Below are 26,720 nucleotides of genomic sequence, written 5' to 3' on the forward strand. Positions count from 1 at the left end.
TAGATAGTCATCATCCAAATATTCAGTATCACTATTTATGATACTGGATATGAAAAACCTGCAGTTAAACCATTAAACTATCATTATCCTAAATTCCAAGGTGTGACATCTCAGGTCCTCTTTGGGGATTCAGAGGTAGATAAAGATGACCTGATTTGCTCATTCAGTGCCTCTGGAGGATTGGGGTAGTTGAGGCAAGATCTCCCTCAGAGTAAGTGAGCAAAGCTTTGGGGCAGCCCGACTCCCTGGGAGGATCCCCAGCTTCAGTCCTGTGAAAGTGTTCATAGTTGTGTAAGTACTCAAGCGTGTCTGTACTTCAGTTTTCCCTCTATAAAATAGACAGTGTAGGACTCTTATAACATAGTGTTGTTGCAAGAATTGAGTAAGTGCCTGGCACATAATATGTGCTCAATAAATATTGACCTGTTGTTTATTCCCAGTTCTTTTATTCATTCCTGTTTTTATTAGACTTTGATGATATGTATTTCGATCTTGTTTTGCCCTTAGATTTGTTGATTACCTCTTTTTATAAACCAATAGGGAGCAACTGATCTCAAACTCTGGATTTGTTGGAGGAAACTCTTTCCCATTGTGAAAATCAAGGATCTTTCTGGACTTTTCTTTTCACAGTTGAAACTATTGTCAACAGTATTTGAAGATGATGAATCAGCTCCATTTATCCTTTCTAGATGATACTGAGTTCAGAATAGAACTTCCCACCTGGTCAGTTTCAGATAATACCATTCCATGCCTCCTTTTTGCTCTCTCTCTCCAACCGACAGCCTTTTACTTTTATTCTGGGATAATTTTATCAGGAATATTTTTATATTCTAAAGTCATCCCATTCAACCTTTAGAAAAGAAGCTTAAATATTTCATAAAACATTTCAGTGTTTGAGTTTCCTTGTGGCATCAGAGTTAAAACTGCCTTAAACCGTTTCATTTTCTCTTCAATCTTTTTCCTAAAAGCACACACCATATCCTCCCTTCTGTCAATTACTTCCACTGTGTTAGATTTTGTGGATAGGAACATGGGGAAATGTGTGAGGTGGTAGAATCCAAAGCACCTCTTTTAACTCCTTGGCCTTTTATCTTGAGCCTCTGGGTCTTGAGTGGCACATTAAATACGTAGGTAGGTGGTTAGGAAAGGTAAATTGGATCAGACTACTATAGTGTAAAAATCTCAATTAGGCATTTCAAGTAAGAACTGTATGTATATGAATTAACCAGAAAGGAAGACTAAATATATATGTTGGTAAATGTACATATAAAACTTCAATGCATACTTTTGCTTCTAAATAGAGTTCTAATTTTTCCAGTTATCAGAGCCTAAATAAAGCTTCCTTGTGCACAGGGTAAGAGGATTGCGATTACTCGTTGGTAGCCATTGTTAATGTTAAGATTGGCTCTAAAGCATATGGCCCGTTTTGAAAAGTTAAGCCAGATTATTCTTAAACTTTTGGCTATTAACGGAGAAATGCGATTCCCCTCAGACCTACTGGTGGTATAAGGAGATACGGAAATCCCTGCTGACCTGCAGGCTTAGAGGCTGCCGCCTCCATGTTGCCTCATCTGATGACCTGAGACAGGTCATCTCCCTCCTCTGTGTGTCCCTCTTACCTTGTGGCTGTGTGTCGGCTTTTCTGATCCATCCCCCCTGTGGCCTAGCACAGTGCTGTATACTTAGTGAATAATCAAAACTTTCTGGGTCAAAGAGATAAAAGATCAAATTGGAGCTTGTTAATTAGGAATGATTTTTAAGAATCATTTATCAAGGGGCACCTGGGTGGCTCAGCCGGTTAAGTGTCATCCAACTCTTGGTTTCAGCTCAGGTCGTGATGTCAGAGTTGTCGGCTGAGCCCTGCATCAGGCTCCATGCACAGAGGGGAGTCTGATTCTCTCCTTCCTCTCCCTCTGCTCCTCCCCTGACTTGCAGGTGCATACACTTTCTCTCATATAAATGAATAAATAAAATCTTTTAAAAAATCATTTATCGAGCCCTCATTTTACATCAGGCTTTAAAACATGTATTTTTCTTGAAATCCTCATGTTAACCCAAGATGGATATTACCGTCCCTATCTTACAGATGAAGAAAATGAGGTTCAGACATTAAATAGCTCATTTGCTTTATACTGTTAGTAAGAGGTGCCTGCAGCTTGGAATCAAATTCCGTTTTGTCTGGTTGCAGCAACTGTTCTCTTAATAATATCCATACTGGTTCATGATGGGTATGTTTTTCTTTTTCTCTTTTAATATAATCTCTCCTGCCCCCCACATTTAATCCTCATTTAAATGTTTTTCAACTTCTAATTTCTGCTAGGGACTGAGACAAATTGTTAGATCGGTTGACCTTTCACGATTTCACGTGGTGCCGATGAGGCTGTCCAGATTCACATTCTCAGGCCATTACCTTCTAGCCACATGGCACTGGACAGGTCTCGTCAGCGCCCATAGCCTCAGTCTTCTGACCTGTATAACAGGTCACAATACTACCTACCTCACAGCGTCTTTATGAAGCTCAAATGATCTATTGTATATAAAATACTTTTTAAAGGTCCTGGCACACAGTGAGTGCAGTTTGAGGATTACGTAATGTTTCAGTTAGCATTGTTCAGATGAGATGATTCAGTGAATCTTTGAATCTTGGAATACTAAGAAAGGGGTAAATGCATTTTAATAAAGGTTTAAAAGATTCAACAGCAGAGGCTGTAAATTTTTTTCATAAATATAGTGAACGTAGTTCACTTTTTCGATGCCCTTCAGTAGGTCCCTGTCTGAAGGCAGCTAATTTGATCTAGATGAGGTCAGACATCATGCTTGATTTCTTTGTCCACTGAGAAATGAGAATCCTTCTGAGGGTGTACACACACACACACACACACACACACACACACACACATTCTAACAACAAAAAGAAATTAGCAGTTGAGGTCCTTGGCTGAACTCCTGGGATTAAACTGAGTCAGAGTCATCTGTAATTGAGGCACTGGTAGAATTGGCTAATTCTAGCATGTAACTGCCTTACATTTTTGGTTGAAATTTTCCATGAGTTACAAGTGAAGTTTATAGTGATTTTTGCTTGGGGGGAAAAAAAAGGTGTGTGTTCCTTGCTAAGCATCTAGCCTCATCAAAGATCTCCTTTCAGAAAAATGAACAGAAGTAGTGAAGGGGAAGGACTGAGAGCTTAGAGAATTTTACCTCAGTGCCAAGACTAAAAGGCTGGGAAGAATTATTGCTTCTCCTTTATCTGGGTCCAATGGCGTGTCTCTGAGAATACTATTTCTAGAGGGCAGTGTGGTGCGCTGAGAGAAACCGTCTCTGGGGTGAGATGTGAGTTTGGGCCCCAACTCCGCCAACTCTTGCCATGGGCTTTCTTTGACCCTCAGTTTCCTCATCTGTACAATAACCAGAATCAGCACCACTGCACACACTGTGACAAAATTGCGTCTACTTCCTGTTGTAGATGTCCCCCTTTACCTTCTTAGAGAAATAGGTTTCAATGTCAGTGTGGTCTAAAAATCATGGAATTCTATACAAAATGACCCACTAGGCTTTCAACACTGTAAGGCAGAGACCATGTCCTGTTTCCTACTGTATTGCTGGCTTCTGGTCCCATATCTGACGCAAGGAAGGTGCTCCCTTCTTAGTCCTGCTCCACACGACAGCCTTTCCAGACAGCAACAGTCATCACCACCAGTTTGTGTCTAACAAAACCAGGTTTGCTGTAGAGAGAAATAGGTGGGAAAATAAAAGAAGTAATGGGCATTCTTAACCTGTCGTGAGAGGGTAGCTATTTGCAAGACTCGAGGGTAAATTTTCCTTGTGAGTAGAACCCTCAAATACATGTTAGCCAGCTGAGGGCTCGAGCAATCATTTTGTACAAAGCTGAAAGTATGTATTTGCATGCACTTTGCGCTGCTCAGTCTTTAAAGAGATTGATGCTTCAGAAAGTTTAGAAGTAAGATTTTTGAGAAGCACTTCATTAAGGAACTTTTAAAATGCAAATGATTTGAAAGTGGAAAGTGTGCCGTCAACGGGTGGTAACAAGGCTGCCGGCAGCCTTTGTTCTCTCTCATGTTCGATGGCCATGGTTTCTTCTGGATGTCAAATCCTGGCTTGGCTCTAGTGAAGAGTTTGCAGACTCTCAAAACATGTGTCAGATGTGAATATGTCAAGGGACCTGTCCAGAAGGATACAATTAAGGGGGTAGCCTGGGAGGACTGGGGCCTGTGGACTGAGTCCCACTCAGTGTGCCCCTGGAGAGCTTGGCGGGAGGCAGAGAAGGGTAACGGAAGAAGGGGAGGAAAGGGACAGTCAGGAAGCTGGTGGTCGAAAATGACAGGAGAGAGGCTAAGCAGGTAAGATACTTTGGCAGGAGTTTGGACAGCGAAGGCTAGAATGCGGCCTTTCAGAGATGTGCAGTTCAGCCCGTAGCGGTGAGTGGAACGTGCATAAGATGTGCTTTTCTATAGTGTGATGGCAGCACTGGATAGTGTCATGAAGGAAATCTGAGTTTTATAGTCCTCTTGGTCTCTCAAAGTAGTTAAGTGTGAACTCAGAATATTAGAGAAACAAACACAGATGGGTCAAATACTGAGAATAACAACAAATTTGGATATGGACAGAATTCTGATACAGGCAGAATACATTTCACAGAAAAATCCAGGAGGATATTCCAACTCTTCTATTGATCATCAGAATTTTTTGACTATTACAATTACTTGAATTGAGTAAGCCAGTGCTGAGACATGCTTTATGTTCTCCTGAAATGTTTGCTGCAGTGATATTTATCTTTTTATTCCCAACAATGTCCAGCAGTGTGCTTTACACAGAGTAGGCACTTAATAAATATTGGTTAAAAAAGTGAATGAGTGCCTAGTATTTGTTATGCTAGGACTTGATCTGTATTATAAAATAAATACAATGCTATATTTTTCCCCATTTTCCTATGTTGTTATGGATGTCACCTCATTTTCCTTCATTCACACCACAAGGACTCTTGCAGAGCTTCTAAAAATTAGCATCAAATATTGGTTGTATGCGTCCAGTTGTGAATTCTCCTGCACATGGTATGGTTCGGTATATTGAGTGGCACTTAGTTGGTCTTTCTAAGGAGAGCATCTCCTGATATGGGGATAGTACACTGTCCATGACACAGAACATTGGTACCAGTACACACATAAAGGGGCTCCAAGAGGTGGAGAAATGGTGAGTGACAAAGGTATCAGGAATTGGACGGACTCCAGTGTCATTTGTCTTTATGATTTCTGTGTTTTTGTGGCTACATGTATTAGCGGGAGGGGAGGTGGAAAGCTAAGAGCTCTCTAAGAAGGAGGTGTGTTTAGCTTTTTATTATGAGATTACAAGGATTTTCCAGGTTTCTGTTGTGGTGGATGAAACTTTTTACCACTGGCAAGAAATGAGTTGAGAAAAGTTGCAACAAATGAAAATGAGGTAGGGTTATAATTCAGAGGAGATCCAGAGGGAAGCCTTGACAGGACCTCTGTTTCCTCTGTGTCAAACAGCCTTGGTTTTGCTGTCTGACTAGGCTATGCAGAGAGATCATCCAGAAAGGTTCACCCGGTCCCACGAGTTTGCCTAATCTGCATCTCATGGATTTCAGTGAACTCTGTAATCATGGTTCCGTTAGGAAAGCTGTCCCACATTGTTTAATACTCTTTGGCTGAAATGAACCTTTTGTGATGAGGTAGCCACGCAATCACATATACACACATTGTTTTGTTTGCTTGTGTTTTTGAAGGAAGAGAAGATAATAAATAGTATATAACTCATTACATTTCAAATAACATCTTTTACTGATTATCTTCTTGGATTTAATCAGTTGTTTCCAAAATAATTTACTTCCTGACTTAATTTTCTCCCCAAATCAATTTACAGATAAAGCCACTCAAGTTCAAATTCAGTAGTAAATACAATTTAATAGTATAAAATACTATTTCATCTCACAATTATCAACCCATGAGGATATTCTGATGAGGTTCTGTAGATGATATTTCTGTAAGTCCATTTTGTTAACAAAGAGTATCTTAATTTTTCACTGTATTTATGAGAGCATCAAGAATTAGGACTTCAGTTCTAACACACTCTCCCCTTGTTTCTGCTCACAGATTTACTGTACACATCTGTAGGGATCTATGGTAAACCTCAAGTCAGATAAGAATTTCTTATGTATTCTGAGTTGTGGGCAATCTTCCAGAAAGAGGGACTTGGGGAGTGATGTTTTAAACAGGTGGGAGGCTTGACTGAAAAAAGTGAACCTGAAGTAACATCTGTGTTAAAAGACTCAAGTATTTGGGGAGGAAATGAAAAACAAAGCAACTCTCAAATTTATGGAAATGCACAAAAGGAGAAAGAGCAGATAAACCGATACCCTGAATATATGAGAAAGGGCAAAAGGAATTACTTGGCATGGATTCCTAGCATTTAGAACAAGATACAATATGAGAAAATTAGAGAAAAGGGTAATTTGGGTGGCTCATCAGAAAAACGCATTTGGTAGGGGAATGTGTTGTGTGAAATTCATGAAACCATCCCTGTTGGATATGTTTTTCACCTTACCTGGAAGAAACACTCATGAGTGATGACCAAGGGAACTTCAGTGATGTCATCAGGGTGGGGTTGGAGGCTAGGACTTGAGGTATGTTAAACTACCTCCTGGTTCCCAGACAAGCCAATTGCAAATGCATAGGCCTTAGCTTCTAATTAAGATGACCCTAACATGGTATTTCTTATTGGCTTTACCAAAACAACCTGATTAGGTTAGGTTTTCAAAAGGATGGGTATGATTATCTTCTAATCTTGGCACAATAGGGATAAAATAGGGAAAGCTTCGGCTAACATTTAGCAACATGGGAAAACAGAGGATTCTCTACCAGGTGGGATGATTGGCTGAGCTCCGTGCAGGTCGGCGACATACCAGAGCGTGGTGGGACAGTCTGATGGACTCCGTGGGCCTTCACGCCCACATCTCTGCTCTATCCCCCTTTGACGGACAGGAATGTGTTTCTGAGTGTTATTTGTCTGCCTTTCTCTTTACCACCCTTCTCAGTCCCATTTTCTCTTTTTTTGAATAATCATTTTGAGGCCAGTCGACTGCAGGGATTAAAGGGTTATGAATCTTAAACATTTAGGAGAAAACTTAGTAACAGAAGCCTAGCTTCTGAGAAGCATGATAAAGAAAATGAATTTTCACCTATTCTCAATTTGGTCTCAGGATATCCTCAGTTAAGCATTAAAAATATTAATCAAAATTAATCAAAAAGCAAATCTGAAGAGCGGGTTAAGTTTAATAGGGAAATAGCATCCCAAGCCGTTTCAGTGAGCATAAACGTAGAAGCCTGTCCTTGCTCCTTTCGACCTCCAGGTGGTGCTGTTTACCTAGACACGGAAAGCAGGCGCCCAGCCCTATTTCTTTCCTTTAGGTTCATAGCTGGGCTTTCATTTTTTTCAAAGTATTTTCCGTTTCTACAGATGTGTTCTTATAAATGGTCAATAAATTTTTATAACCACTATTTGAAAAATTGCAAGATTATTGTGATTTGTGCTTCCTAGCCGAGAATATTTCTTTATATGCAGGACACACCCAGAGTCAGATGTTTACGTTTTTGTTCATTCATCCCACCTCCTCTACCCTTCCTTGCTTCTTAGAACCCAGGCTCGGCCACAGACAGTTGGGCTGTCAGTTGAACTCATCCAAAACCCTTTAAACACTTACGTGATTTAAAAATAGATTTGTAGTTCAGTTAAGGCAACTCGACTCCATAGGCTTCTGAGTAAAGAACACCATCTTTATGGGAATGCTTTTATCCCCCAAGGCCAGGGAGTGTTCCTCGCAGGGGACCTGATTTTTTGGTGAGAGGGCACTTGTCAGACACCAGAAATGTTTTGATGATCGGAGGACACCTTTATAGAGACACCCGGCAATCCAGTCCAAATTCTTCAGAAAAAGCGTTCCTAGGGAAAAACTGAGAGGGAGTCATGCACAGTGTCTTTCCATTTTGATAGATTTCGTGCCAGGAATAGTGGAAATTCCATTCCACAGTGTGGAACTAGAATGGGAAGGCAGTGGATATCAATTTTACCCTCTGTGAGGTTTGGAATTTTTAAGATTGGCTTTAGAGAAATGATCAACTAACATGCTTTTCTTGTCCTTTTTTCCCCTTCTCTTTTCTGTCACAAAGGGGTTTGTAAACAAGCTGGATGAATTCATTCAGTGGTTAAATGAAGCCATGGAAACCACTGAGAATTGGACACCCCCTAAAGCAGAGACGGATGGCCTTAAACTGTACCTGGAGACACACTTGGTAGGCAAGACTGTGTTGCTTTTGCTGTTAGTAATGGAAGGATTTTAATGCACTGCTTGTTTGTTTATGGGGAATATCAATTTTATTTATCAGAAGTCATTATATGCTAATGAAACCAAGTTTTAATGGGGTAAACTGCAGAAGCTGAAAATTTACAGGCATTTCAAGTAATATACTATGAAATTTAAATCCTCCATGTTTCAAGCTATTTTTTTTCAAAACTTTTCCCAGAAAGGTAAGTAATTAACTTAAATATACCTTAGAAAATTTGCTAGACTCTTGTTCTCTAAAGGTATGATTGAAGGTTTTTCCCTTTCTGAAAAATAAATAAATGAAAGAGATAATTTTGATGACCATTCTAAGCTTTCTAGAATTCTTGTAAAATTAATGAACCTCTCATTATCAAGAGGGTCTACATTATCTGTTCTACACTGGGTTATTTTAATAAAATATTTAAAATGATGATCTCCATCATTTTTGCTGCTATGTGGTTTTTTCAGCATATAATTAATACAACTGTCATTACACTCGTCCCTGTGCACAGGGAAAACCATGGAGGGGAAGTGGAAAATACTTGGATGAATATGCTTCTGAATATGTTAGAAGCAAGAATTATAGACTGGGGGACATTTGATGAACCTCATGAGGTTTTTACTGAATGCTTCAAATGGCCGATATCAATTATGAAGGGGTGGAAACCAAGTAGTGGAGTGTGATAAAGCATGAAGAAAAAGCACGTTGTCATAGGAAATGAAAATTCAGGCTTTAAGGATCTCATCTTTATTCCTTTCACCGATAGCATAAAATTGACAAAGGCAACGAACACGAATCCTTGGGTACCCAACTGTGGGGTTGATTTTCTGCCCCTCTTACACACTCAGAATTTGGATTGAATAAACATCGTCTGGGAGTCCTACATGTGTGCGAGTTCACAGGGTTCCAGACGGTTCCCTGTGATGTTAAATGAGAGAATGAGAGAGAGGGAGATGAGAGGGGAGAAGAGGGGAAGGAGAGCAAGGATGTGTTAGGCTTTTGGTATTTGCGGTTTGCAGTATGTTTTATAGCATTACAAGTAAAACAGCCTCAAAATCCTATTGCTGCATGAAAATAGCTTTGTGGATGATAAAAGATGACAAAACTGTGTGTAAGAGGATGAGTGTATTGCTTCCCTTTTTAGAGACCTGGGGTGATGGTGTGTAAAAATGCCAGTGACCCTAACCACCTCTCTTGTACATGGGTTTTTAAATATTGCCCTTGCTACTCAATTCCCTATTCAGTAGAGCCTTGATTTTTTTTTTTTAAAGAGGGCATTTCATAATAGCAAGATAAAGATATTCAGTGCTTTATAATGTAAATTGTATTAATTAGAATGTCAACTTTTCACTGGCATTGTTCTGACAGAAATTCTAATCTGTGTTTAAACAGGAGTATATGAACTTTATTTCACATTAAGTGTGCTGTCTTAATTTCTCTTGATTTAATATTTTATGGAAAACACACATTTAGTTTTTGAGGTCCCAGAGGGCATGGGGACATAAAGGGTACTTTAACTCTTGGCTATTTGTTGAAAGCCAGACTAGGAGAGTATGAACCAGGGTCTCGCTTCTCTTTGGGAGTTGAGCAACATGGCCTCTTTGTAAACAATTGTGCACTCGTTGTTCTCAAGTCCCTACCACAGAGTTCCTTCCTTAGCATCCCTGTGTTGGCCTCTGCCTCATTCTAGCCCACCCCTATTCACTAGAACTTTCTGTGAGAATGGAATGTTCAAGGTTGCACTAACATAGGAGCCACTCACCACATGCATCTGCTGAGCACTTGAAATGTGGCTAAAGCAACTGAAGAAATGAATTTTTAATTCTAATTAACTTACATTTAAATGTAAATTGCCACATGTAGCCTGTGACTACTGTATTCTAGCCTTAATAAGTTGCCGAACTCTTTACAGCTGCCCATGATGAATTGCATGCTTTTGTACCTGCCTCATGGTGACAGTCTCATCCAAAATGTGGACCCCACCATCCCCTTTGCTGTGAATCTCTACCCTATATCTGTAGCAAAGAGTCCTTCTTAAAATGTTTATCTCTTAAAGAATAACCTTGTTGTTGCCTAATGATCAACACTTTCTTGAAATGAGTTTTCTCTATTATCGCGTCTAATTATATTGGTTGGAAGAGAGATAACATAGGAACATCTTTATCTCTGCTTTCCAAAGAGTGAGGTACTGTGCACTCCAGACCTGCTCAGTGAATGTTCAGTGGCAATCACAACTTTGACTTCTGAAATTATGAATAATACTGGCTACCAGTTACTGAAGGCTTAGCGTGCGTGGGTCAGCAGTGATACTTAGGGACAATTACTGAGTCACTGCCATGCTGCGTTATGCAGTGTCTGTGACTCTAGATACAGCCTGTTGTTTAAACGTCTCTCAGACAAACCGAGTTACTCCATGTCTCTGAGGACAATGTCGACATTGTCCTCCTGATCGATACTGTCATTTATTTTTTTTATTGTATTTCCTTACTGTGGTGCTGAGTTAATATTAAGTTATTCTTCTCAAAAGAAGGCAAAGAGTGTCTGCCTTCCCATAAAGAAAGCATACAACTAAGCCCAGAGATTTATATCCTTGAATTCAACTGGCATAAGTCATTGCTGCTCCTTCCTGAGTGAGCAAGTGGTATGCACGAGATTATCCAGTACGTAGAGGTAGCTATGCAGGTTTCTCTAAACACCTCTGTAGATTCTATAATTCAACATTGAATCAACAGATGTGTGAGCCCCCGAGTTCAGTGTCTTCCTTGGTTTAGCCATGGGTTAGAAAAGTTGCCACTCTGCAGTGATTATTGTAAAGAAAAACAAACATAAAAACAATAACAAAAGTTGTACATTTATATTTTGATACTTAGTTCAATTATTTTCCATGGTGGTAACCAAGGGTTTTTACCAACACAAATCAATTAAAGCTTCACAATACCTTTATGAGAGATATGAAGGAGCTTTATTTTAACTGTAAGAAGTACTGTGAAATTGCAATGATACATCAATGATTTTCCATGATAATTAATCATCTGCTTGCAACCTGGCTGCTCCTTTCAAAAATACAATTCCCGTCTTCCTAGAAAATAACATTCTCAGGAAAATGTCATTCTGGAAAGGTATTTTGTGAGTACTGAACATCCCTCTTCTTTGAAAACTTAAAACAGTATTGTATACATATGTTCTCGGCCAGATTCCCTTCTTCCTCACCTCTATTTTTTTTCTGAAAACAGCTTTATTGGAGGTATAATTGACATACAATAAATTGTATATATTTAAAATATATACATCTCCAAGCTTCGACAAATTGGCAAATGTATACACCCATAAAACCACCTTCAGAGTCAAGATAGTGAATATATCCATCACCTTCAAAGACTACCTCATGACTCTTTTGTAATTCCTTCCTCCCTTCCCTCCTGGCCTTTCCCTAATCTGTAAGCAATTACTGACCTGCTTTCTGTTACTATGAAGATTATTTTTGTACTTTCTAGAATTTTACATAAATGGAGTCAAACAAAATGTGTCCTCTGTCTCTTCTCTCTCATCTCCCCCTGCCCCAGGTTTCTTTCACCTATTTTGATGTTGCATGTTTCAACTGCTTATTCGTTTGATTTGCTGAGTAATATTCCATTGTACAAAGTTATCACAATTTGTTTATCCTTTCACTTGTTGATGGACATTTAGGTGGTTTCTTTCATCACCTTTCTTAGTGTCTAAAGAAACAGAAGTCACCAAAAGCTATTTTTGACTAGATGCGTTACGAATAGAAGCATCATAAATAGTTCTTGGCAAACTATTTAGATTTTTTTTCCTTTAAGAGAATTCATAATATCTTCAGAGTGAGAGTGCTTATGAGTAAAGCAGCAGAGCAGGACAGCAACTTCTCCCTCTAGAGATTTCATTTCACATCCATATTTGCTTTTGAAAAGATAACTCTGATCTCCCAAGTACTTTTTATGCATGCCTAACTCACCAAATGGGCACCACATCATATAAAACCAATTGCGGGAAAACAAACCAGCAGTTTCTAAAATCTATAGCAGACCAGATATCTAGTAGGAGAAAGCAAAGTCTAGCTGACTCCAGACAGCTGTGCAAGAGTTAGGAAGAAGAACTAAGCACAAGGGCCTGGCTTAAACTTGGGAGATAAATTCGCATAGGTAGTACCATGTCATTTTGGGCAAACAGTAACCAGCTCCATAGAAATAGCATTGGAGGAACAGTATTCTTAATTCAGTTTGATGAATGAGAAAACACGGGGAGAAGTGGTGATGAGGAGTTCATCTATATCAAGCACCTGTGTGTGTGCCAGGCAATTATGTAGGTGCTGGGAATAGATGATGAATGAGTCTGGCTTCTTTCTTCCAGGGATTTGCAATCTAAGGGAGATGACCACAGATTAAATGTAGTCATCTCTAGGGCCATAAAAGAGAAATGTAATATAATTTTGAGCAGTAAACTTCTTGTAGGATAAGCAAAGTACTGTTAGGAGCACAGAGAGAAGTTTTATTGGTTCTTCCTGAGAGTAAAGAAGCCTCAAAGAAATAATTGGATGTAGACCTCGCTGGCCATATGGGATCTTTTGGATAGAGAGGGGAGGAGAGGAGATAGGAGGAAACTTTATGGCCAAGTAAGGGAGGTGTGGTGAGTCATCTTGTGTGGCTGAGATCAGGTTGGGGTCTTTCAGGTTGGGGCTGATGGTGAAGGAGATTGAATGTCTTTTTAATGGGTTGAATGATTCTCTGGGCACAGAGGGGCTCCGTGAGGGTTTGATTTTATTTTAGAACAGGAGAATGACATGAATCAACTGTAAATTCCATGGGGTTAGGGTCAATTTGACATTGATTAACTGGATGAAGTCCCTGGCTTAGAGGAAGAATAACTATGAGCATAATGGAAAATAGGTTTGAGTGTAGCATTCGAAAGATATGCTGGTACAGACAACGTTATCGGTTTTTTAAGGGGGGTGTGTGTGTGTGTGTGTGTGTGTGTGTGTGTTTGGCTCATGAATATGTGGATGTTACACAAAATTCTAACGGTAAATAAAGGAAGGGAGTAAAAAGGTAGAAAGTCAAAAGTAAGCCTCCTACCTCTGTCCCCTCGGTGACCGATTCTCTTCCTCTGAGGCATCCACTTTCCTTGGTTCTTTATATTCTTTCAGAGTTATTCAAGGTATTTGGAAACAAATGCATATGTGTACTTAACTTTGTTCCCTTGATGTATGTTACCAATAATTCAAAATCAGTAAAGGTAGAACTACTTTATCCTTTTGAATGTCCGCACAGTGTTCCATTTATGAATATGCCATAATTCACTTAGCTAGTTCTTTATTGATGAAAACTTAGGTTGTTTGCAGTCTTTTTTAAAATTATGAACAGCGCCTCAGTGAATATCCTTGTATATTCATCATATTGCATCGTTGTAAGTATATCCTTGGAGTAAATACCTTACATGTGAAATTTCTGGACCAAAGGTTATACACATTTACAATTTTTCCGTATTGCCAAATTGTCCTTGATAGCAATTGTACCAGTTTATACTCAGGAGGGCATGAGAATGCCTCCATATCTGCACATCCTTGCTATGAAGTATGTTATCACATTGGGGATCTTTGTCCATTTGATAGTTACAAATAGCATCTCATTGTGGTTTAGTTTGTATTTCTTATCTTTTAAGTGGAGTCGAGTACCTCTTCATATTTTTAAGAGTCATTTGTATTTATTTTCTGAGAACTGTCTGCTCATATTCTTAGCCAATTTTTTTCTGTTGGGTCATTGGCTTTTTGCTTCAAGATTTATGGGAGTTTTGTATATATTAAGGAAATGAGTCCCAGATCGATGATGTGAATAGAAAGTATGTTAAAAGGATAGTATTTGGGGGATTCTGTTCCAAAAGAACATGGATTTCTCAACAGTTTGAAGAATCCGGGGTTCAGCAGACGTCAAGGCCAGGCTGATAAGCAGGCAACAGGTCTCTACCTGTGTCAAAAGCATGTTTGGATTCCAGTCCTGGGAAGACCAGTGTGTTCCAGGAAGCTTGCTTACCTAGGCATGGGTGGAACAAACCTAAGATCAGGGAGGCTGTTATTGAATGCATGGATGAAGTGATGTCTAACCATGAGAAAACTGGAAAGGATGTGGGTCAGGATTAGGTAGAAGGAAGGTAAGAACAGAAGAGAGTGGTTAGATTAGTGGGAGGGGGATGAGTCAGAGTTCTCTTTCTGATGTTCTCTCTCAATAGTCAGAAACCTCCTTGCCAATGTCTGTTTCCTCTTCCCTACTCTCCCCTGAGGCTACTAATGTCCTTGACAATAGCACAGCAAGGCATGCTACTTCACAGCTAACAGAAATCTGACCAAGACTTGAATGTTATCGAAGAGTGTGAAAAGTGTCAGAAAGCTGTGTAGAGTGGGATTGAAGCTCTAGGGCCATCTGGGGGTGTGTGGAACCGGGGAATGTGAGCATTACAAGGAATATTACATGGGAAAGGGGGCAGATGTTACAAAAGCTCAGTGACCATGGGGGGCATGTGCTGAAGGTGAAGGAAATTTTGTCTTTCATGCAGATGCTGATATTATGGAAGTAAATACGGAAAACATTATATTCACTGGGGAAAAAATTCAAACTGTATAAAAGACTGTAAAAATAAAAGTGAAAAGTCTTACCCTTCTTTGGATAACTTGCATAAACAGTTTGTTCTATATCCTTTTGGACCTCTTTATGTAAAAGTGCATACATTTTAAGAGTTTTTAAAATTCATATTATACATACTGTTCAATGACTTGCTTTTTATATCTGAAGATATCTCAGACATCCTTCTGTCAGTACATGAAGATCTACTACCCATTTTACTTTTAGCAGCTCCTTAATATTTTATTGTGTGGATGCGCCGCAATTTATGTAATCGTTCCCATGATGATGGCCATTTAAGCTGCGTCCTTATTTATGCTTTCGCAAATAATACTGCAATGATCATTCAGGGTTTTTTTTTAACATCAGTTAAAAATCTCCTCCTTGTGCCATTAGTGTCTGTTTATAGCAGCAGCTGAGGGCCCCCATGTAATGAGAGTCCCCTCATACGCTAGGGACAGGTTTTGCTACAGGCCTGGAAAAGTGAGTAGAGTCTATGTTTATGTGTGTACAGAGGTTGAGTATGTGTTTATAGGGGTAACTTTTAAAGCCCACCTTCTAGAACTTCATTGTTCTTTTTAGGATCGGTACCTGCAATTTGAGAGTGCTACCACAAGGTGGCAGTGAAGCACCCAAATCCTGCGGACAGTGTTCACAGTCTTGGTATCCTTGAAGAGTTTGAAAATTTTTCTTTAATGTGTCATTACCCTAAGTACTTATAAAGACAGACTGGATTAAAGTGGTAATGTTCCTGGCTAACAAAATCGCCATACAGATACTTTGATGCATTTATCATCTATATTTAGAACGTCATGCTATAACGTATTTTTTATTAAATAGCTTTCATTTGTTTCATTAAAAAAAACACACAATATACTAATAACAGAGTTTTTAGCTGTACAAGAAAATTTTCCAGAATACACTCAGCTGGTTTTCTTTTGCTTGCCCTCCTGTCTCCACCTCAGCTCCATTTTTCATTGCTTGAAGTTAAGAGATGATGAGCTTTTCTTTTTCCCACTTTCTGGTGCCCACCTCTGCCTGGCTACCTTTCTCTGCTGAGATGATAGGCAGCCCTGGCCAAAGAAGGCAGAGCTTTGCAAGACCAGCAGCTGCCACTGTACAGCAGCGACTGAATCGCTCAGCTAACAGGAGGCAGTCGGTTAGACTTCAAAAGCCTGAACTATGTGAGTTTGGCCGCCACTTCCCTCAGCCTTGCTGAACAGAGCTGGTGGCCTCGTAGGAGCTTTGAAGTTCCATTTGCTTATTGCCCTTGATTCCCATCAGCTTAAGGTGAATAGCTGAGAGTTTAGTAAGGAGCAGCATTACTTCTCTTTGGGGGATTTAAAATACTCAACTCCCAGCCTTGAGTTACTTCCTTTGGTGGGTTGGGAATGGAAAGCTCTGGTGGGAATTCATAAGCATGCAGGCATTTTGATGTTGATATGTGGGGACAGGAGGCTCATTTTGGCCATGTGGAAGTCCTGGACCCCGTTCCTTGGCTCATAGAACTAATTCTGTACATCTAGGAGACAAATAGTATTGTCTTCCGTTTTCAGTTTAAAAAGGATCCCTGAACTGTTCAGAGCACCCGGGAATACACTCTTGGATTGACTCAGTTTAAGGACTTGAGCGATGATACCCAGCAGTTCTCATCGTTTTGAAAATTGTTGGTGGCTAAACATTTTACCAATTTATTATTTTGTTTATTGATCTTTTTAGGACGGAATGGGTGTTTAAAATTAGGGTGCCAGGGAAACACTGCATTTCTTAAGCACTTTTTACTTAGAGCAGTGATAAGCTAAGTGCTGAGGAGAATGTTTGCAGACTGGCTTTGCACCATGAGGCTTCCAGCACAGGCTGCAGGACACTGTATGGACAGAAGCCAGTGCGGGACCTGACTCACCTGAGCCCGGGTGCTGTCACCTCCCACCTCTCTTCCTGTGTAGACCCATTTGCAGATGCTACTTACCTACTGTGTCACGTGGAATTTGAGAATCTTGAAGCTGTTCGCTCAATATAAGTGATATTAAGGTAAGAGTTTCAGGCCTGAAACAGATCTGACACGAAAAAACGCCTGCTATGGCTACTGAAGATTGTTGTGAAGATAAATAAACACGTTGTATGTGAGGATACTTTGCTCATTTGGGGAGAATCGTGAGCATTTTCCTTGGAGACCTGAGAAGAATACGTGGTGTGAGAAGCTCAGGTGTCCCTAGAGAGGTTGGATTTCTCCCCATCCACCCAGACCGTCACCTACTTGAGGGGATGGCTTGTGTGTCTCTGCTGTCTCCTCTGACACCCAGCCTTGCATGTGCATAATAGGTACTAAAAATATCTGCTAGATGAATGAATGAGCATTTGTAAGAGCAGTGTTACAACCATTACAGGCAGCAAATTGTAACTAGTATTGTAAATCAGCAAACAATAACCGGGAATGTCTGCAAGTTAAATTATTTCCTCTACTATTTCCAAACCCAAATGGACTCTGGTCACAGAGCTTTCTGGGTATTGTCTGGTATATTTGTGACAAGAGAAATGCCTATAGAGGGAAAAAATTGGAATGTTTTCTCCTGTTTTCAGGATGTAATTCATTCCCTTTGGCAGAAAACCCAAGGAAAATAAAAATGTTAACTCAGATATTAGAAAGGTTTAAAAAAAAATTCCACAGGTTAATGTTGCTCTTTCAAAATACGAAGACGATATGACTAGACAGGATGTTAATGATTTGACATTACAAAATTTATTAAATTTATTTTTTAAAGCAGTTTGGTTCCCCCTCTCAAATGCATGAAGCATGTGGGAGTTGGAATAGATTTGCCCCAGGCTGCCAAACAAATTTCTAATGGAAGTAGAGTCCTTCAGGGATTGCCCTAAATCCACATAATATTCTTAAGTCTTGGTGTTTGCACTGGGACCTGTATATTAGCAGATGTACATGTGAATAATGTACTCGTATCCATCCATCACCTCGGTGACTCCACATCTGTAGGGGCTGCTGCACATCAGTTATTCCACTGCAGGGGGGAGAGTGATATTTGGGCCAGCGTTGACCTCTTTTTCAATCAGAGCCTCAGAGCAGTGTGTTCTGGAAGTCAAATGGTCCCTTTAGACAGAACCCCTGTTTGAGAATCCATTTGGCCTAATGTGGCCATGCTGGGAAGTCAACGTGATTACCTGTGCCAGGTGGGGAGGTGGCATCCAGAAAAGCAAATGAAAATGTGGTCACTAAGAGGCACTGTCAACATTTAGGATCTCTCCCATGTATCTGCTTCTTGCATAAAATATTAGCAAGTCAATCAGGAAAGAATGTCAACCTTAAGTAAAATACATTTTGCCTTCCACACAGGAAAAATGCAACTGTTTATTTGAAAGAAATTGTGATTTGTTTGAAGAGCTAAACTCACCTTCAAGTGCTTGGAGATGTTTTTATTATCTGAGGTTTTAGGAAGAAAGTCTCCTTAGGAGGAATGAGGGTTTTTGTTTTTTTTTTTGTCTTTATATCTTAGTGACTTCTTCTTCTTCTTCTTCTTTTTTTTAAAGGAAAACAAAGTTTTTATAATGCTTCTCTTTTTGATCATAAACTTGGAATATCTTTCTCAAGAGTACATAGTGCTTTTAAATTTTTTAAGCTTCTGATATTATACCTGAAGTGTGTTTTCCATATTGTCATAACTGATAAATCAGCAACAAATGTAGCCACTTCATTTTGTTGGGGAGATAGACAATTGTGGTGGTGGCTGACCATTTATTTAATTATGTGGTAAGTACCATATGATGAGAGGGTAAAGTTAAATTGATGATTTGGGCTATCTCAGCCAGGGTACAGTTTACATGGCAATTACCCTGGGATCATCTAAGTGTAATTGGCAAGTAATTTTGTAAGGGAAGGAACATGACAGCTCATTTACATGGTGTTCACTGAGTAAAATTTGGAGGCATTTATCAACCACTTCCAAGCAAAGAGTGACTGTACCAACATCTCCCAAAGTGCCATGTGCAGTTTGAAAGCTATGTGGAAGTTTTTTGTTATGAATCTTTATTTGTTCTCTGCACATTTGGTAGGCATGTTCTGTGTGCCAGGCACCGTCCAAGGCACTGTGGATTCAAAAATGATTGAGAAGGAACTCAAGGAACTCACAGCTGGGAAGCACACACATCACCAGTTAGTTATCCAACATGGCAGCAAGTAGCGGTTTGAGCTCTGCACAAGTACTGGGGATACTTAGGAGAATGTGCAAACCGGGAGGATAAAAGAAAGTCAGGGAAAACTTGCTAGAGAGATTGACCCCTGAGGTGAATCTTAAAGAATGAGCAGGGCTTAGCCAGGGAAAGGGGAAGACTGTCCATACCAGTCCTTACCAGAGGTCCCAGTGAGCGCGGAGTCTGAGAGGAGCGAGATGGCTGGTGTAAGCTGGAAACTTGAAGCCATTCAGGCACATTTCAAGGCAGACATGGGACCTGAGAAGCAGACTTGGTTGGGATTTTAGAGGGCTCTGTAGGTCATGCCAGGGGCTGGACCTTATCCTACAATGCTGGGAAGCTATTGGAGGATTTTAAGAGAAGGAGCATCTTTTTCGGTTGTCTTGGAGGCGGGCCATTCTGTATAATAAGATGGTTTTCATTGAGCTAGTATGATATGCCAGGCTGTGTTCTACTGGTAAAAAGGCCTTTCTTCCTCACAGCAAATGAAGTAGGCACTAACATTTCTCCCTTTTTAAATTTGAACAAACTAAGTACCTAGAGGTTCCCCACAGTTACACAGTGGGTGGGTGATGGAAGAGCTGAGATTTGAACCCAGGCCGTCCAGTTCCAGAGTCCATGCTGTCACCAGTACCTACATGATGTTATGGCCTCCTTGACACAATCGATTGCAACTGCCTGTTTATAAGATGCACATCCTCCACCCCCCATTAGACTGTGAGCTCTGTGAGGTCAGGGGCTATATTTACCTTGTTCACAGCCACATCCTGCGTGCTTAGGACAATGCCTGTGCCTTCACAGGCATGCCACAAATAAGGAATAAATACAGTTTTGAGGGGCCATGACCAAAGCTCTCGAAGTCAACCTAGCAAGGGATGATGATGGGGGCCTGACTCAAAGGCAGTGTTAGTCAATGTGGAAGAGTCGAGGATGGAGAAATTAATTGGCAGGGCTTGATGATTGATTGGACGTGTGGATTTTGTTGGCATATTCTCACAATGTTTCTGATTTCCAACTCCCACACTGGAGAGATGACTTGGCAAAAGAATCTGAAGCAGAGGAAAGCTCGTGCTGCTTTGCACAGAGCTCTTAAATTCCTGAGAATAAATGTTGCAGACTCAGGATGAGAAGTTAGAAGAAACTTCCCTGGAGATAGTTAAAAATAGAATGAACACATCTGCCAGGAATGGTTGAGGGACGGAGCTGCCCTGGGGTAGATGAATGGTTAGATGGCCTTTGGGATTCTTCCCCCTTTGAACATTTTCTAGTTTAGAATAAATAAAAAGTCTCCCAAGCCACCTATCCTGAACTGTCTGGCTGAAAGATAAAATCAACGTGTCCAAGGACTGGAAAATATTGAGTCCAAATGCCTGGACTGCAGACAAGGAAACAGAAGCCCACAAGGGTTAGATGATTCGCCCAAGAGCACGCACTTGAGGCAAGAGGAAGCCCCAAATCATTGGCCTCTCGGTCCGCGTGCCCTCCGCCCCAATCTCAGAAGGCAGCATCTATGTTTGGGCGCCTCCTGTGGACAGGCGTGTGCTGGGCGGTGACACTGAAGGAAAGACAATGTGCTATCTGCCCTGGCGGAGTTCAGAGGGCCTCGGCAGTAAGTGCTCCTTGTCGTCTGAAGTCACCAGAAAGTACTATTTCCCACAGAACATGTTTGAAAAAAGAGAAAAAGAACTTAAAAGTCGTAATGATTTTTCTTGGGTCCCACTTATTTCCGGGCGCAGCGTCAATGCTTTATAATCATTATCTCTAATTCTCACAATAACCTAGAAGTCAGTATTATTTTCATCTTCTGTTGTAGAAAGCCAGAGCACTGAGAGCTCATTCCAAGAGACCAGACTCCGTTAACTCCAAGTCCTGCCCTGCGCAAATGATGTTCACATTTTGTTCTGTTTCCCCGCGGTCTTCTGTTTCCGTGCACTGGGACTATTCATTTACATAGGTATACTACCATCACAGACGCAATTCTGAATCTTCATTTTTTTGGGCTTGCAATACGTTCTGTGTATTTTTCATGTGATTTCATAATCTTCACTTGAATGGCTGTATAATGCCTTGTCAAGTTTTTAGGAGGTTCTTAAACAAAGAACTGTTTACTCATAAAAATCTTTAACTTCTTGGCACATATGGCGTTTGCGAGGTATATTTTATATTTTGAGGACAAGATGATCATACTCTGTCGACGGCTTTGGGGAGAGGGGAAGAGGACCTGCCAGGCGCGACCCAGGGGATGGGGCTTTCTTCCTCACGAAGAGCCCCTGCGGGAACGCAGGGTGGTGTAGGCATGTCTCAGAGTGGAGCCCGGGTGGAGATGGCCCGAGGCAGGTAGCAGGTGACTTTTTAAGTCTCTGCTTTTCTGATTGAACACACATTCTTCCTCCTGCCCTTGTAAAAAAAAAAAAAAAAAAAGCAAGTTTTCATTTTCTTAGGGTAGTAAAAATCTTTTGTGTGAAGAAAAAGTGTCATCAAGTGCCTTATTCATCAGCATATATACCATCTCTTTAAAATGACAGTGGGAGTAAAAGTTCATCAGTTCAATATGTCTTTCACATTGGGAGACTCCTGACTAATAACCTCTGGTATTTATCATCCGAACAGCCAAAGAACTAAATTCTGGCACACGCTGCTCTCACACACTGAGAAAAACTTAAAAAGACAGAAGATTTTCTCCATTTTTTTCTTCTTTCATTCATTTAGAAGAAAAGCATACCTTTTTTTAATTAAAAAAATTGTGAGCATGCAGAAACATCTGGCCTGTATTACCATAGCAGCCTCCTAAATGGCCTGCTTGTCTCCAGTCTGCCCTTTTAAAAATCAGCTCTGCACAACAACCAGAGAGAGCTTTCTAGAACACAGAACTGCACCAGTCCCTCTCCAGTGTTGCTGACATCTTCTTCCCTCTTTCATGGCCCTTGGGGTTAATGACCATCTGTAGCCACAGCTTCCACCTCTCCTGCTTGTACCCTGTCCCAACCACACAGAGCTGCTCGTGGCTTCCCACTTCCTGCTGCAATAAACGCTATCTCCAGGCCTGCATACAAATTAGTCCTTTCTCTGCAACCTCCCTGCAAGGCTCTGCAGAGCCTGGCGCCCAGCTTGGAATCCCACAGCACCTATCCAGCACTTACCACACTTACACCGAATATAGCCCACAGTCTTGGTTTTACTTGGCCAGCATGATACTTTAATTAAAAAAAAAAAAATCTCGTTGGGTAGGACATATTACTCTTCGGTTTGCTGAAGGTCCCATCACTCTCTATTAGACACCAAACCCTAATTCCACATTTATGCTGTGCTGGGTCATATAAGGCTACTGGCTTTTTTTTTTTTTTTTTAATCTCTTTTACCCAAAAGACTATATGCTGCTTGTGCCAGGATTGTGTATTGTGTATTGTTACCTTTTGTATCTCTAAGCCTGGTAAAGACTGCCCGGTAAATATCTATTAATTTATGCCCTTAAAAAAAACTGAAATTGGTCGAGAAAGACTCAACTTTTTTTGGCCGGATTGTTCATGAACATCCCAAAACTCACGGACCTCAATGGACCTGGCAGACATTAACGGTATTTCATTGGATGATTGAAAGTCTGTGTTCACGATACTGTGCCACTAAGGCTGAGCCACTTTGGATCTTTAAGCCTCTGAATGTGATTATGGTCTTTCCCACTATTTCCTATACCAGGGGATCCATATCTGTTCTTATGAGTCCTCATGAGTAGTCATTCTTCACCTTTGTCATAGTTTTGTCTACCAAGGCACACATTTCCTTGATTACATTTCATATCTGCATGACTGCCATACTCCCATCAAATGGGGCTCTTCAGAAGTTTGAATAGAAATGGATTAGATGTAGTATTTTATCTGTTTTGTAAAGTCTGATCATGGTCAAAGTACAATCGGTATGCTTCCCCAAATTTCGATTCTGCCAAGGAGTAATGCTCCCAGATCTATCTGAGCTGGTGAGGCTAGAGATTGCAGGTATGGAAATACCCATTGGTCAGCCTCTGATGTACCATCTCTTTGGTAATCCAGGCCTTTGTTCAGTCACTGTATTTTCCATTTCCATTTCCATTCCTCTTCTAGATGTTCAATTACATGCTGCTTTAAAGACGTGAAAAAAGAGCTGGTGTCTCATAGAACCCAGATTACTCATAATTAAGGAATTTCACACAATCAGTGACATAGGAATGTGGTACCCACCTATGGCAATGTTGTTGCCATAAATTAAATCTTCAGAGGATGCCCTGCATTTTCTTGGAATGCTATGGATATTGCAGAGGGATATCAGGCATTGCTGAGGGAACCTGTTAGGAGCACAAGAATGGAAATGTGTCCAAGTATCAGGTTCAAGGAAAAAGAAAAAGAAAGAAAATAAAACCCTTTTGTCTAAGCTTCCTTCCCTAAGGAAGAGGTGGGGGCAGAGTAGGGAGAGCTTATTACAGAATCCTTTAGCAGCCAGAAATTTCATTGACAATTTTGTTAATGTGCCTGTATGGCTGCCTTCTCAGAGGCCCATTGTGTATTCCTAGTTGATATTATTAATGGTTAATGGGTGCACCTGAAAATCAAGCAATATTGTACCATTTGGGTAATAGATATATTAAATGAGTCTTTTCTACAGCATCAAGCTTATCAGCTTATCTTTTTCCTGATAATGAATACCTCATCTTTTCCACTTTCCTAATCAAATGCTTCCACATCATCTTGAGGCAGAACCAGACCCAGCTGCATCTATTCTATACTCTTGGCTTCAATTATGTCAAATTATCCAACCTACTCACAGGTCCTTAGGTTCTCTTTTGCTCTGAGACATAGGCCTCATGCACCTCTTCAGAAGCTCATGATTACGAACCATTCAGCACAAGTCTGTTGTAAGTAAACAGAGAATCAGAGAGAGCACTAGGCTGAATTTACAGTTATAAGGAAATCTGTAGAACAGGTTTCTTCCTAAATTGTGGCACTCTCACGTCAATCTCAAGTGTTTTTCTTTTCCTTGTCCGTTCTTCCTGAAACATACAGGAACCTTAATCCACATGGCATTGCTTCAGAGTTGAGGATTTCTACTGCAGGGGCAAAAAGTACATGCAGCCATATTTTGGCTATAAAATAATAAATATTTAGTTTTTCATAGATATCATAGTGTTTGCATTGACCAGGAGCATTAGGCTTCCCATACTTCACCATACTTTATGTTATCCAACCATATACCTGTAGCTGAAAGAAGATGATACAAGAAAGAGTGAACAGCCTGTGGGGAAACTTAATATGGTTTTTTTCCCATCGTATTTGGCTAAAACTTTACTCTTTCTTTTGCCTCTAGTCAGATGAAATGGTTCATCATTTTGGAGCCAAAAAAATTTTTTTAATCAAAATTCTTATCTGTATACTTCATGGTCTGATCTCTCTGTCCCTATCTCCTGCACATCCAGATTCTTTTAATCTGCTTTTTCTTTTGAGGTTTAAAAAGACCCCCTTTCCTCCACCATGAAAAAGAGAACCCAGATTCACTGTTGAACATCCAAGATGATGTTCTTGGGCTGTATTTTGTTCTCCTAGTAACATGTTTATTTGCCCTTTGATGCCAGAGGCCATGTTTTAAACCCTTAACTCACTATTAGTCCAGTGTACAGAACAGGCACGATGCATGGTTTTTGAATGAATGATACCTAATTTCACAATTTATGGTAGTTTAACCTCTTTCATCCAAATTACATTCTAACTGGGTCTGTATCATCATGAATTCTGTTAAATATTCTTAACACCACGCTTAGTGCTGTGCATATAGCTGTTGCTCAATGAGTGATCAGTGACAGCAAAATACGTTGTATATTTTGGAACCCTGTCATGGAAAACCCAACATTTGGCGCACAGTATTTCAAACTCATGGTCTAATTAGTCAACTCAAGGAATCGATTTTCTCCCTGAAGACTAGCCATTGACTCAATAGATTGGTTACTATGATTACTCTACACTGGACCTCCTATGGTCGGAATGCCTTCTAACATTCCAGAGGTGGGAAATTTTTGGAAAACCAGCTGTGTTTCTTGAAATACCTAAATGGAAGCCTTCCCTTCCGCGAGTTTTATTGATCTGCTTCGACAGATATCCATTGTTTCTGCAACTTTATTGAACATCTTGTGTGTGACATGAGTTGGAAATGAATGTGAAACTGGCATTTCTTTAAAATTGCTTATGATTTGGTAGCCAAGTATAGAAAGAAAGCAGAAAACAGATGATAAACTCTATAGTAGAAACACACATAAGGAGCAGGGAGAAGGGAGTATATAACTCCATGTTGTAAAGCAATCGAGAAGGCTCCCTGAAAGAAATGGCTCTGAGTTGAGATTCAGCCATACCAGCAATTTTTGGTTTTTGGATAACTGTCGTGAGTGAAAAATGCCCCCAATATGCTTGACGTATTCATTTTTCAAGCAGAGTCACATTGTAAGGAATAAGCTTTTAAAAATCAAAGATTTGGGAAGCATTTGACTCCTCCATACAGCACCTCAATCCACTTTGATACTCGCTGGTTTGTGTGATATCTGAGAAACAGCTGAATCCAAACCTTACTATATTAATGGATTTATATATATGCATGTAAGGCTAATATATTTTATGCTGCCAATTTTTTTATGGTTTCATAAATAGTGCTATCACTAACATTTTTAAAAAGTGAAGAAAAGAGCTCATATGTGCTGGTAGAAATTCAGTGTATTTTATAGAACACTGCTACTCCTGATATAGCCTACGGGATGTGACTTTTCATAAAAACCTAATGAATTTCTAGATTTGTCAGCTGTTTCCAAACAGATGCACTCTGCTAATCTAATGGAAACATTTTGAGCCCAGATCCCAAATATCAATAGCTTTTAGTATTGCAAATTAGTTTGTCTATTGGGTAAATTGGGCTGTGTGGTTCTTGATAAAAAGTAGCAAGTAATTTTGTATGGATGTTTTATGTTTAGCTGCCTTGCCAGGGTTTGATGCTCATATTTTTCCTTGCAGAGTTTTAAGTTGAATGTAGACAGTCATTGTGCTCTCAAGGAAGCTGTGGAGGAGGAAGGACACCAACTTCTCGAGCTTATTGCATCTCACAAAGCAGGTAAATCCTCCTGAAATATTGCAAGCCTTTATGTCTCCAGACTATTAAGAATGAAGAAGCATTGCTGTAAATTACTGCATATATTCCCTTCCTTATGTATTATTAATATTTACATTATCAGATTGACCTTCAAGATTTATAAATGTTTCATATACTGCATACAATGCTGTGATACTTATAAGATGAAATACTGCCTCCAAATGGTCTGTTCATTTTATTTTGGGCTTGCTGTTCGCCCGAGTTTCAATTGAAATCACATTCCTGAAAACTTCACATTGACATGCTTTTTGATGTAGGTGCTCTGGAAATAACATTAAGATAATGAATGAGAATTGTGCAAATAGTTATAATGCATATGCATTAGGGTACTTATAGATAGCATTACAGATACAAGGCAGGCGGTCTAGATATATCCGAT

At 40.1% G+C, this 26,720-nt stretch overlaps 1 protein-coding gene across 1 annotated transcript in view; it reads left to right on the forward strand.

Moving 5' to 3' along the window:
- The window catches only part of AKAP6 (A-kinase anchoring protein 6), a 351,900-nt gene that overhangs the window by 119,397 nt on the left and 205,783 nt on the right, over positions 1-26,720 (forward strand). The window contains exons 4-5 of the mRNA XM_008710422.2: positions 8,202-8,324; positions 26,206-26,302. Coding sequence (XP_008708644.2) covers positions 8,202-8,324; positions 26,206-26,302 — 220 coding nt within the window. The remainder of the gene's footprint in view (positions 1-8,201; positions 8,325-26,205; positions 26,303-26,720) is intronic.

Source organism: Ursus maritimus, unplaced genomic scaffold (genome assembly GCF_017311325.1).
Source record: "Ursus maritimus isolate PB19 unplaced genomic scaffold, ASM1731132v1 scaffold_36, whole genome shotgun sequence".
In the NCBI taxonomy this organism is placed as follows: domain Eukaryota; kingdom Metazoa; phylum Chordata; class Mammalia; order Carnivora; family Ursidae; genus Ursus; species Ursus maritimus.